General features: G+C 39.7%; 1 protein-coding gene across 2 annotated transcripts in view; it reads left to right on the top strand.

The window, feature by feature from the left end:
• TBCK (TBC1 domain containing kinase) overlaps nucleotides 1-12,297 on the top strand; it is a 97,938-nt gene that overhangs the window by 44,256 nt on the left and 41,385 nt on the right. For both annotated transcript variants that reach the window (XM_056855596.1, XM_056855597.1), the window contains exons 19-21: nucleotides 3,194-3,279; nucleotides 8,191-8,227; nucleotides 10,627-10,788. In XM_056855596.1, the coding sequence (XP_056711574.1) occupies nucleotides 3,194-3,279; nucleotides 8,191-8,227; nucleotides 10,627-10,788 (285 nt within the window). The remainder of the gene's footprint in view (nucleotides 1-3,193; nucleotides 3,280-8,190; nucleotides 8,228-10,626; nucleotides 10,789-12,297) is intronic.

Here is a 12,297-nt window from a genome sequence, read left to right as displayed (position 1 = left end):
ATAAACAAGCCCTCTTACAAAGGCAGTAGCTTCTATGAAAGGAATAGTGTTGAAAGGGCTGGCTTTTTAACATAAGAGGAAATGTTAAAAGATAAGGAATGTTTATTTTGGAAATAACATATTTCAGGGTAGATAATAGAACTGTAAGTTAATTGTACAGAGAAGACAAGTTAAGAACTTCCTGCTCAGTGTTTCCCTAATAGCTTAATGGGGATATTTCATAATTCTAAAGAGTAGTTTTTAAAGGATGAAATAAACTTTGTAGATGGAAATTTTTTAATGTTTGTGGAGTCCCCTCCCCACAAAAAGATGTTTAGGGAGAAGTCTGTTCTTTGTATTTGTCCTATATGAAACAGAATTTTCAAAGCTTCCTTTATTGTTGAAGAGATGTACACAAATGTATGGAAGAGGTGGAAAGTGCTGTCAAGTCACAGCTAACTTATGGCCACCCCCTAGGGTTTTCAAGGCAAGAGATGTTCTGATGTGGTTTGCTGTTTCCTGCCTCTGCATTGCAACCCGGGATTTCCTTGGTGGAGAGCCAGCATGGTGTGGTGGTTCAGAGCAGTGGACTCTAATCTGCAGAACTGGGTTTGATTCCCCACTCCTACACATGAAGCCTGCTGGGTGACCTTGGGCTAGTCACAGTTCTCTCTAAACTCTCTCAGCCCCACCTACCTCACAAGGTGACTGTTGTTGGGAAGAGGAAGGGCAGGTGATTGTAAGCCGGTTTGAGATGCCTTAAAGAGAGAGAAAATCAGGGTATAAAAACCAACTCTTCTTATCCCATCCAGACACTAACCAGGGTGACCCTGCTTAGGTTCCAAGGTCTGACAAGGTCAGGCTAGCCTGGGCTATCCAGGTGAGGGCATACTTGCCTAGCTAGGATTGTATAAAGGTGTGCCAATTGTGGAAGCATCCCCCCCATGCACAAACACCCCTTGTGGCAACTGAACACAACTAGTCGATTGCTGATTTTATTGCTTTTTATGCTTTGTCACTCACTTTGGAAACTTCTTGAATAGCTGAATCCTAACTCTCAGAGTAACTTGGGGGGGTGCACAAAAAAGGGGGGTTTCTGTGATTACTCAAACTGTGGGGGCAGCACATACAGCTGCTGTGCAGGGGTGCCAGTTTATACAACCCATGCCTTCATCCACTTCCAACTGGCCCCTAGAAATCCCAAATGTCACTGCATGAAAACCATTGACTATACAAGCCAGCCCAAAGACAAGCATAGCATCCCCAGATTCAGAACTTTGTCCTACATTGTCACAATGTAGGCTTTTAAAATCCATTTCTGGGCATGCAAATGGAAGACCAATTACAGGTTTATAGCTGTAGGATATCAAATTATCTGAAGGAATAATTTGTATCATCTGAGCCAACGCAATTTTGTTGAACCCAAATGATCCATTTCCACGAAAGGATGTAGGCCTTCAATAGACGCTTAATTAACCATATAATCCCACATAGCAATTATATTTTATGAGGCTGGCTATTCAAATAAAGATGACATTTAATAAGGTATAGCATATCCCTGTGGAACCACTGACGGCACGAATCCCTTGTTTGAAAAAGAAATGTGCTTTCAGGAAGCTAATTGTAAATTTGTTTTCATCAGCACATAGCCGAGTTGTATGTGATTACTGGTTTTAGATACTTTCAGACCTATGGTTGCTGAATTTATTAGGAGCATAAATGTGCTAACACTGTGCATGGAAAAAAGCTAAATAAAATAAGGACCATTTCAGGGGTTTACAGATAAGGTAGGGCTAAAGGATCAGGTGAGTTTTTATATCAGCCTGGGGAACAGGATAAAAGTCCTACAAAATTAAAAGTAAGGCAAGAAATTTTTATAACAACCTATTGACCCTTGTATTTGACACCCAAGTAGCCAGTACTTGCAAGCTGAAAACTTAATAACATCTGCCTTAAAAAAAATCAAACCCAAGTACCTATAATGAAATGGAAGGAAAAGAGGACAACATTTTATTTGTATATTTACTGACTAACTAACTTCATTTATACTCCCTCCCCTTTCTACCCATTGAGGATTTTGGAGTCATGGGTCTTCTATCCTGAAGGAGATGGAAATGTACATCTGTTTAACTCCTCAATAAGGTCTTTGAGTCTTGTCACGTCTCAGAAGCTAAAGAGAGTCACCCCCGGTTAGTACTTGGACGGGAGACCACCAAGGGTTGGTATGCACAGGCAGGCAATGGCAAACCACCTCTGCTTGTCACTTACCTTGAAAACTTTGCAGGATCACCATAGGTTGGCTGTAACTTGATGAAATTTTCCACCACCAAAGTATTCTGACAAAGATCTACAAAATAAGTTGGGAATTTTCAGTTATGCTGCTTTTTTTGCACCATCTGGATTATTGGTGGAGATAGTGGGCCCTTTCCTTCCTTCACAGTGATGCATCTGTGGCTGTCCAGGCACTTACAGATTGTTCAGAGAAAGTTTTCCTTTCCCCTTGCTTCCCCGCTGCCGATGGGAAAAAAATTGACATTCCAAATGTAAAACAATGGAAAATGAGATTTTCAAGAGTCTACTAAAGTTCTGAAGAATCATGGCGAATTACTCGAGCAACCACTTGTAGCTCACAGCTTGTGGGTGGTCTGTCTCTGGCTTTTGTATGTTCTTTCAGAAGGTCAGTGTGCCTTTTTTTCTCCTTGACGGACCCATTTTTTGTTGTTAATATTTTATTAAGGGTTTTCCATAGCAATAAAAATGTTAACTATCGTACAACATGTTCAACAATCCTTTATATATTAGGAGAGGTATAGCAGAAACAGATGGTCTTGAACTACTATTATTACGGTCACAAATACCCCCAGTAATTCCACAACTGTCAAACCCAGATTAGAAGTGAATGATGTTTAAAGCAACTTCAGCTTACTTTTTGTAGATCTGTCTGAATATAGCTATGCTGGACAAAATAATATTTCCTGCAACTTTTATGTTTCTGTCTGTTTTTGAATGAAAATAAAGAAAATAAAGAGACGTAACATTGGTCAGACTGCAAACCAATTGTGGCAGTATTTTAAGATTTTAATTTTTCTTCTTGACACTATTTGGAATGGAAAGTCCAAAAACCAACAGTTGTTTCTGATGCCTACAGCCAAACTCATATAGATTTTTCTTTTTTAAATGTTTTTTTCCCCCCTTCACGCACTTGGAATTCCAGAATACTTGACGGTGTTTTCCCAGATGATTGCATTCCACGACCCGGAACTGAGTAACCATCTCAATGAAATTGGCTTCATTCCAGATGTAAGTGGGCAATGCTTTTTTTTTCTTTTTAAGGTAGCCAAAAAGAAAATTAGGGCTTGTTTCAAAGGTTTACTTCTGTGTCTCAACAGCCAATGCAAATTTGATGTAAAGGAGCCTTCAGATTCAGCTAGCAGCTGCCGGTGCAATCAATTGGCAGTGACTGATGAAGCCGTGCCACTGAACATAATAGCGGTGTCAAATAAGAACAGTAATTAATCTCTTGATCTTCTCCACATCACTTCTAGGCACTTCTGCCTGCTTGAGACTTGTACTGAAATGTTGGTTTAGAAAGCAGCTAGAATTTTTTTAAAAAATATTCTCTTTCAATTTTACCATCATGACTTTTTTCATTATATCTTGATAAATGTAGTTTAGATACTTTCAAGAACTGTAGTACCAAGGCCACAGAACTACATGTCCCAGGTTTCCTTGGGCAGCGGAAGAAGTACGAAACCTATTTTATTCACTGCTGGAAGAAGCCTTGATTCGGCCAACTACATTGAAACTTATTGTCGTCTTGATGACTAGAAGAAGAAGAGTTGGTTTTTATATGCCACCTTTCTCTACCATTTAAGGGAGAATAAAACCGGCTTACAATCACCTTCCCTTCCCCTCCCCACAACAGACACCCTGTGAGGTGGGTGAGGCTGAGAGAGCGTGACTTGCCCAAGGTTACCCAGCTGGCTTCGTGTGTAGGAGTGGGGAAACAAATCCAGTTCACCAGATTAGCCTCCGCCACTCATGTGGAGAGGTGGGGAATCAAACCCAGTTCTCCAGATCAGGCTCCACCGCTCCAAACCATCACTCTTAATCACTACACCACACTGGCTCACTACTTTGTGTGTGTCTCTGTGTTCAGGTTATGTACAAGATCCATAGATGGAATGAGGTTCATTTTCCTGGTAACTGTCTACATAGAGACACACTTACTTCAAGGAGCTTTGCAGTCTAATGATATGTAATTGTACATCGGGGAGGGCTGTGATTCAGTGGTAGAGCATCTGCTTGGTATGCAGAAGGTCCCAGGTTCAATCCCTGGCATCTCCACTTAATTAATCAGGTAGTAGGTGTTGTGAAAGACCCCCCCACACCTGAGACACTGAGTAGACAATACTGACTTTGATGGACTGCTGGTCCGATTCAGTATAAGGTAGCTTCATGTGTATTATTTGTACATAAATAGCAGTTATCTCTATAATTGTATTGTCCACATAAACAGATCTGCAATCCTTTATTACATTTATCCGACAGAAGGGGGTCTTGTTGCTGAGAAAATAAAATAAGCATTGTGTTTCTGTATCTGTGACACCTTGATGGAAATACCCATACACTTCAGCAACAATATAGACCAGACTTTTGTGCTCGAGGACTAATCCTATCAAATCAAAAGCTGATTAATCTTTCAGATCCCTGCTGTGGGAAAGATGATTTCTTGGCACTCTTCCACTCGTGTTATTCTGCAGATCTCTTAGAATATTGAACACTACTGAACTGCAAATGTTATTGGCTGATGCAGTGCTTGCTTTAAGTATTATGTAAAACTGATAGAAGTGAGGATTTTAAAAAAAACTTTTCCCTTATACATTTCATGTGTTCATTTAATTCCATATTTTAAAAAAAATCTTAAATGAAAATACGATACTCTAAAACTCAAAGGAAAGAGTATGAAATTATTCTCAATTATTTTCTGCTGCAAATTATGAAAATAAGGCAGATTTTCCCATTAACCTCATCTGCAACAAAGATCACTGTATTCAGTAGTTATTTTTTTCTCTTCCCTTTCAACACCAGCTTGCTGATTTTAGAAGCTCAGTAGTACTATGCAGTGATCCTCCAACTTTTAGCTGATTGAAAACAATAAGAATAGCGTTAACCTAGTAGGCGAGCATACATTTTGCAGGTTTGTGGTCCAAGATTGTATGATTTTCACTTAAGGAAACAACCTTGAGATCCCAGCTTCTGTGATCTTTTCAGTTAAGAAGGTAACATCTCTTATTTTCAGGAGATGCACGTCCACACCTCTTATTTTCAGGAGATGCACGTTTTGTTGGTACTACAGATAAGCATGCATCTTAACATGAGACGGAAAAGAGGAAGCACAGGTCACTCCCTCTCCCTCTCTCAGCCCTAATACAGAATGTACAAAGAGGCCAATGGAGTTGGCATAGATGTCAGATTTGATAGTGGGCAAATGTGACACATGACTCAAGGACAGTTGGTAGCTCATATTAGTCAGCGTTGACAGACTATGTGATCCAGAGTCAAGAGTTTAGGTATCTGTTTGTAACCTGTTCTCAATAAAAAGAAAATCTCAGAAGCTGAGCTGCTTCACAGGGTTATTGGGGCGGGGGGATAACTGGCATAAGAGTATAAATATTTTGAATTCTGAAAGTTCTGTAGCTTTTTTTAGGGCGTGATTGAATACTGAAAAGTATTGGTATGAGGTAAAAGATACAGTTCATGCTGCATCTTTCAAATGAAAACTTTAAGGAAGCATGGCAGTAACAATATGAGCAGTGTGCCACTTAGCTATACTGGAGCAGGGTTGCTAGGGGGCAGTGTGTACTAAGAGTACATTTCTACAACTATTTCACAGGATTCTTCTGTGTCCTTTTTCTGTCTTTTAAATTGTTCTATTTTTTTCTCCACCGAGGTAGAATGCTATAAAAAAAGATAATTCTAAATTTACCATAATTGCTTTCATAACAGAGCTAACTCTTCCCTATTTCTAGAACATTTATATTGGTGGGGAGGGGACTTGCAATGTACCCTTCACCTTGGGTAGTGCAGTTGAAAACCTGTTTATGATCTCTTCTCTTTTTTTCTTTTTCTTTTGTATTGATTACCTGTCAGACAGGAAGATCTGAAATGTCTTTGTGATCAGCTCAGCTTGGTAGCTCTGAGTCTTAGAGCACTTTAATGGTCTCCATGGTGACCTCTTTGTGCCTCAGCAATGTATAGATGGATATAAAAATGAGGCCTATACCTTTCCTTTATGCACCTGCAGGTAACGGTTGCAATGGAAGGAAGTAATTGTGAATGACAAGCGCAGCTGGAGTTTTGTTTTTTCAGGGCCGTTCCTGCTGCTCGAGAGACCATTTGCCCTCTGACAGTGAAATGAATGCAAAATTGTCTCTTAGCAGCGGGAGGTTCTGCACTGATAAGAACCCACAAAGCTCTGGCTAAACTCCCAAATTCCCTGGCTTGAATCGTACGAGACACACAATGCTTACATGAATTGTTGTCTATAAGTGGGAGCACTTTAGAGATTTGTTGTAGATTTTACCCAAAAAAATGAAGTAAATATCTTATTGGCTGTAGCTAGCAAACAACCAGTGCAGTTAGGGCAGATTGGCCAGCAAGTTACTGGGAAGATGCCTGCAGGGCCATCTCTCCCTGGACTCCTCTTCCCACCTAAAGGTCCCCCAAGCCATTCCCCTCACTCCATGGGACACTGATCTCACTGTCAGATTGGTTGCCAGCACTGCCTTGCCTTTGCTCTAACCCAGGAGTCCCAAACCTTTTTGAGCCTGCGGGCACATTTGTAATTCTGACTCGGCATGGTGTGCGCAGCAACAAAATGGCTGCTGCAAAATGGCTGCCACAGGAGGCAGAGCCAGCCACAAAATGATAAAAATGATAGCCCTGGCTTAATTTCAGTTACACAGTGTAGATCCTTGTGTTGTGGTGGCAGCTGCTGCCAAAGCAACATTTTAAGAACTCTGTGCAGCCAATCAGAAGCCTTGCTGGGCAAAAGCTTTACCAGACACCACCCACTTTCTAAAAACCCTTGGCAGGCATCAGAAAAGGTGTTGATGGGTGCCATGGTGCTTGCTCAGAGGAGCATTGCAAGGTAGAGGGGGAAGGGGGGGTTGCTAGGCTGCATCCTATGCCTGTTTAAAGAAAGCAAGAAGAGTGGGGACTGAATACCACCACAGACAGACACACTCACTGGTTACAGGAGTCTGGAGGATCTGAGGAGTGTTTCAGGAAAGGGGAAGAGGAAACAGAGAAGGGAAATAAGTGGCCTCCCACAAGTGTTTACGGGTTCTCATTTGTCTATATACGAATAGCCAAGCTGGCTAAGTCTTTGGATACTTCATTCTGGTGAGTGGAGCTGTGAATAGATTTGGGGTCAGCATACCTTAAGCACCATGTTCTCCCATATGAACCTACCCATCCACTCCATTCGTCTTTGGAGGCCCTGCTTTAGGTGTCCCCACTATCTGAGGCTAGATGGGTGATAACTTGAGAAAGGGCCCTCTTGGTCATAGCACCAAAACTTTGGAAGGAAATTTCATCAGTCTCACTGTATTGTTGGGTGGAGACTCGGTTTGGTTTGGTGTACCCCCAGTAACTCTTACCCTCCTCCTTGGTTGTGTTACATGTGTTGGATGGTTATATTTTTAAAAAACTGAATTGTTTAAATATTCTATATATACTTTATTTAAATGCTCTTTTAATGTTTAGATGTTTTATTGTTTTGCTGTAGACTGCCTTGTGTGGAAAGGTGGCATTAAATATTTTCAATAAATAAAGAACTAGTAAAGAACTTTAAAGAACTAGTTTGAATAGTCTGAATAAATATTTCTAAATTAGAAATATTTTAAATAGATAAATGTTCACAATGACATACTGTTCAGCTGATGCCAAAAGCTATATGGACCTGCATTACAGTTCTGATAAAACCCCTAGATTACAATTATTGTACAGAACATAGACATATAGGAAAATTTTCTGAATTGCAACATTGGTGATATGTTACTGTAAGTGAGATATAATCTGCAATCTGGTTTTAATGTGTTTACGCTAACTCTCATTTCAATTAGACAATCCAGAACTACTGCACTAATGTAATAGAAAATTTCCAAGGAGCCGCCTTAACAGTGTATTTCCATGTTGTTGTTTTAGCTATATGCGATTCCTTGGTTTCTCACAATGTTTACACGTGAGTATGACCTTTTATCAGTTTTTTCTATACTACGTTTTTATTTATATTCTCTTTTTTTTTTTAACGTACATTACAAATTCTGAGCTCCTTCAGCAATAGCTTTGCTTTGTCCTTAAAAACAGGGGTGGGATCTTAAGCTGTGCCCTATCCACTGCTGAGCATGTTCCTCTGGTGTTAGGTGCTTGAAGGACGCTGATCATATAAGCGGAAGCACTTGACACCGGAGAATAACATGGAGGAGTGGAGAACAATGCATGCTGCTTTGGGTCCCTGTTGGGGTGAAATAAAGTAAATAAAAATAAAGTATAAATGAAACAAATAAATAAATAACCAGAAAATTATGGCACAGTCTTATACTCTGTGTAGTTAAAATTAGCAGTGTGGATTCTCTGTATACGTTCTCTACTCAAGTGCTTTTCTTCTTTAAAAAAATAGTGCCCCAGTTGGGTCCATGTGCGTACATACACATCACCTCTACAAAGTGGTGCGGGGGGGGGGGAGAACAAACATATCAGAAAGTTTTACTTACCAGAATTAAGCACATGCACACATACCCACTTAATCACACAACCTACAGAGCTGCTTTCCAGATATCTTTGTGTTGTAGCTCAGTTAAGCTCAAAAGCACCAATACATAAATGGCAATTTTAAACAAGAGGAAACCTTCACAAAAATGCTGTTTCAGTTTTTCAAAGTATATAAATACCTCTTGATGTTGCAAAGCTGAAAACAATGGATAAAAATATAGGGACGATAAACTTTCTTCAAAGATGATGAGCCATGAAACTCCCCAGTTTGAGGAAATTGCCTACCATTTTCAACTTCAACAGCCTTGCATTACAAATGAAAATGACTATCCATCCACATAAAAAGTGCAGGGATAACTTGACACTTTGTAAAGACCCTAACTTTTGCAATATATATAGCACAACAACAACTGGTGAAAAAAACACACATTTCGGCACACCCAACCAAACAACTACATGGCAGAAAACCCTACCACATGAAAAACTAGTTATTGAGGCTTACTATATATTTGTTTCTCCATGTTTCCCCAGACAACCACATGTTGTCTGTTCCTACCAACTCTTACATACCTTGGCTAATTGTACCATTTCCTAACTGAATGGTTCTTGACTATTTCTTTGGTAAATAAGCCAATTGTGTTTCTGGGACAAAAAAAATCAATCCATGAAAGAAACAACTGTGAGGTAGGATTCGTGTCAACATTCACCTCTTTTTCCTTTTGGTTCATTAATACTCTTCTGCAAAAATACAGGGTATTTCAGAAAGTTGGGAAAAGTCCTTGAAGTGTTTGGGGAGCAAAATATATAATTTACTTTAGGCATTTAATAATATTGAAATGCATTATGCCTTGGAGAGTAATAAATCTTAGTGTGAAAACAAATCTTTCTAAACAAGGTTAGATACAGTTTGTTCCCAAATTACCATGCAATAAGCTTGTGCTTGTGGTGCTGTCTATGGAAAAAAAAAGTTATATTTTATATGAAATATAGGGCTGTCAACCAGTTAAAATTCTTTGCTGAAGTAACACATTTAATCAATGAATTAATTGATTAAACAACCTAATGTCATCTGGTTTCCTGTGGATGACTTCTGCACCCTGAGAAGATCATGTTTCTAGTCTTGGACAATATCCAAGGCTTACCTGTAACACCCATTCCCTTCCAACATCTCCTGATACTGGCTGCCATGTCTTTTTCACTCTTTCTTCTTCCTGTGAAGAAATAGTGCATGTCAACAATTTGAAAAACTAAGAAATTGATCAAATGAAAGGGAAGAACATGTCCTCAGAAGTCTTAAAATAGATTATTTGCCTGTCCTTTGTTGGAAGATTATTGATGCTGAGTCTTTTTTAAAAAAAACCTTTCATATCTCCTTGAATCACTTCCTTTATGTATCTTTTTTTTCAGCATCTTGCTCCCTGTCTTTTTGTTTTTTATTTACAAAATTTGTAGCCCCCTCCCCCAGTCACAAAGGCAACTAACATATCCAAAAGCATAAGTAGAATGGTAACTTCATTGGTGGAGAAGGGAGGCTGGGTGTTTTGCCAATTTTTACTACCTTCCTACTGCAGATTTTCTCCCCCTGCATGGTGTTTCTGAGGGTCCCTTTAACCTCAGGAACATAATTGGGGGAACCATAGTTGAGTTGCATAATTGGGGGGGGGGAGTGTAATTGGGGGGGTCATAGTATTCTGCAGTAGGATGGATTAAGTGGGGAAATCTCTCTCCACCAAATTTACCAGCAGTTCTTTGGTTCCAACCTTTGGTTATTAGACTATTATACTTAATCCACTGGTTTATGTTTTAGCCTTCAAAGATAAGTAAAAACAGTTGGTCTGCCCTAATTAATGTTTATGTGCCATCTTGCAGATGTCTTTCCCTTGCACAAAATCTTTCATCTTTGGGATACGCTACTACTTGGGAACTCTTCCTTCCCGTTCTGTATTGGAGTGGCAATTTTGCAGCAGCTGAGGGATCGGCTTCTTTCTAATGGATTCAACGAATGCATTTTGCTCTTCTCTGATTTACCAGGTATTCACATTTATTAGTTTTGTTTCTATGTAGGATTGCCCTTTGTTATTGTGCTCGCTGATTTTCAGGCTTTGGATATAATTTAAACAAGAAAGGGCAGGCTGGAGGAGTTGACATAGTAGCTTAGTGAATGGACTATGTGTCACATTGATGCGTTGTGGATATTATTTGATACATTTTAGGGAGGAAAAGGAAAAATGGTAATATAAGCGATACAAGTGTAACAATATCTGAATATTGAACTAATGACCGGCATGCTAAGGTGTGAAATTACACACCACCTCCAGATATGATTTTGGAGCAACTCATAAAGATAAGAATGGAGCAAAAATTTACAATCTGTACAAAATATTAGCCACCTGTACTGTCCAGTCCTATGAAGAGTTAGGTTACTTAGGTGCCATAGTTACAGCGTTGTACTTAGACCTGGGAAACCATATTTTGAATCTCCACTTTGCCTTGGACACTTGCTGGGTGACCTTGGCCTGTCACTCTCAGCCTAACTTGCTTCTCAGGAGTCGTTGTGAAGATAAAATGGAGCAGGGAAGAATGATGATGTAAACCACTTTGGGTCCACATTGGGATAAAAGCAGGGTATAGGTATCTAAATATAACATACTGGGCAATCCTCTGTAGAGTTATTCCAGTCAAAGCCCATGGTTTTCAATGGACTGGAGTAATTCTGCATAGGGTTGCATTGTAAGTACACCTTACTGTGCCTGAAATCAAGTTGTTAGTATAAATTGCTCACAAGAGAATTTTGTCCTTTATAAACTCTAGCTAAAGGCTATGTTTATTGCCATTTATACTGAAATAAGCCAATAGATAAACTATGGCTACATGAGAAATCATAGTACTCATGAAATCCTAAGAAACTTGGACATAGAAGTCAGCTGTTGTTCAACATTCCTCTAGTTCTAAGGTTTTTTGAACTGTCTTTATTCTGGACAGCTTTCTCATTTGAAGCTGCCTCTAGCCATATAATACTCCTTAGGACTTTCTTTTAATGATATGGCCTTCTCAGTTTCCTACTTGATGAGCTGTGGTGCTGCTGATAGTTTAGAAGTGGTGTTCCTTACTAGCTGTGGGAAGGGTCTAGAAATTATTACAGTGTCTTCACCCAGGAAGCCACGGCTCCATGTGTTAAACATGATGCTTTGGCCTGGACAGGGGCCATAGTGGCTGAAAGGTATGCTTTTGGGCAAGGTCCTGTAGATCACTGATTAAGCACCATACATGAATGCATAAAGTCCTTGTTGAATTCCTGGCAGCGCTTCCTGAAGGACCTCTAATTGCAAGTTTGGGAGAGACTTTAAAGAGCCACTGCCAGTCAGACATGGTTAACACTACAGTGGTATGGTCTAATTTCTTGTGGAAAACAACATGCAAGTCGTTGGATACTACACTCACATGGCTGTAATCGCGGACACCTATAGCTGTTCAAAACATTTTGAAATAATAGTTTGAAACTTTGAACATACCTTGTGCCTTCACTTTTGTCAAAAGCCA

This window comes from Euleptes europaea, chromosome 9, assembly GCF_029931775.1.
Source record: "Euleptes europaea isolate rEulEur1 chromosome 9, rEulEur1.hap1, whole genome shotgun sequence".
Classification (NCBI taxonomy): domain Eukaryota; kingdom Metazoa; phylum Chordata; class Lepidosauria; order Squamata; family Sphaerodactylidae; genus Euleptes; species Euleptes europaea.
Note: the sequence above shows the minus strand (reverse complement) of the source record. Positions and strands in the feature narration are given on the sequence as shown.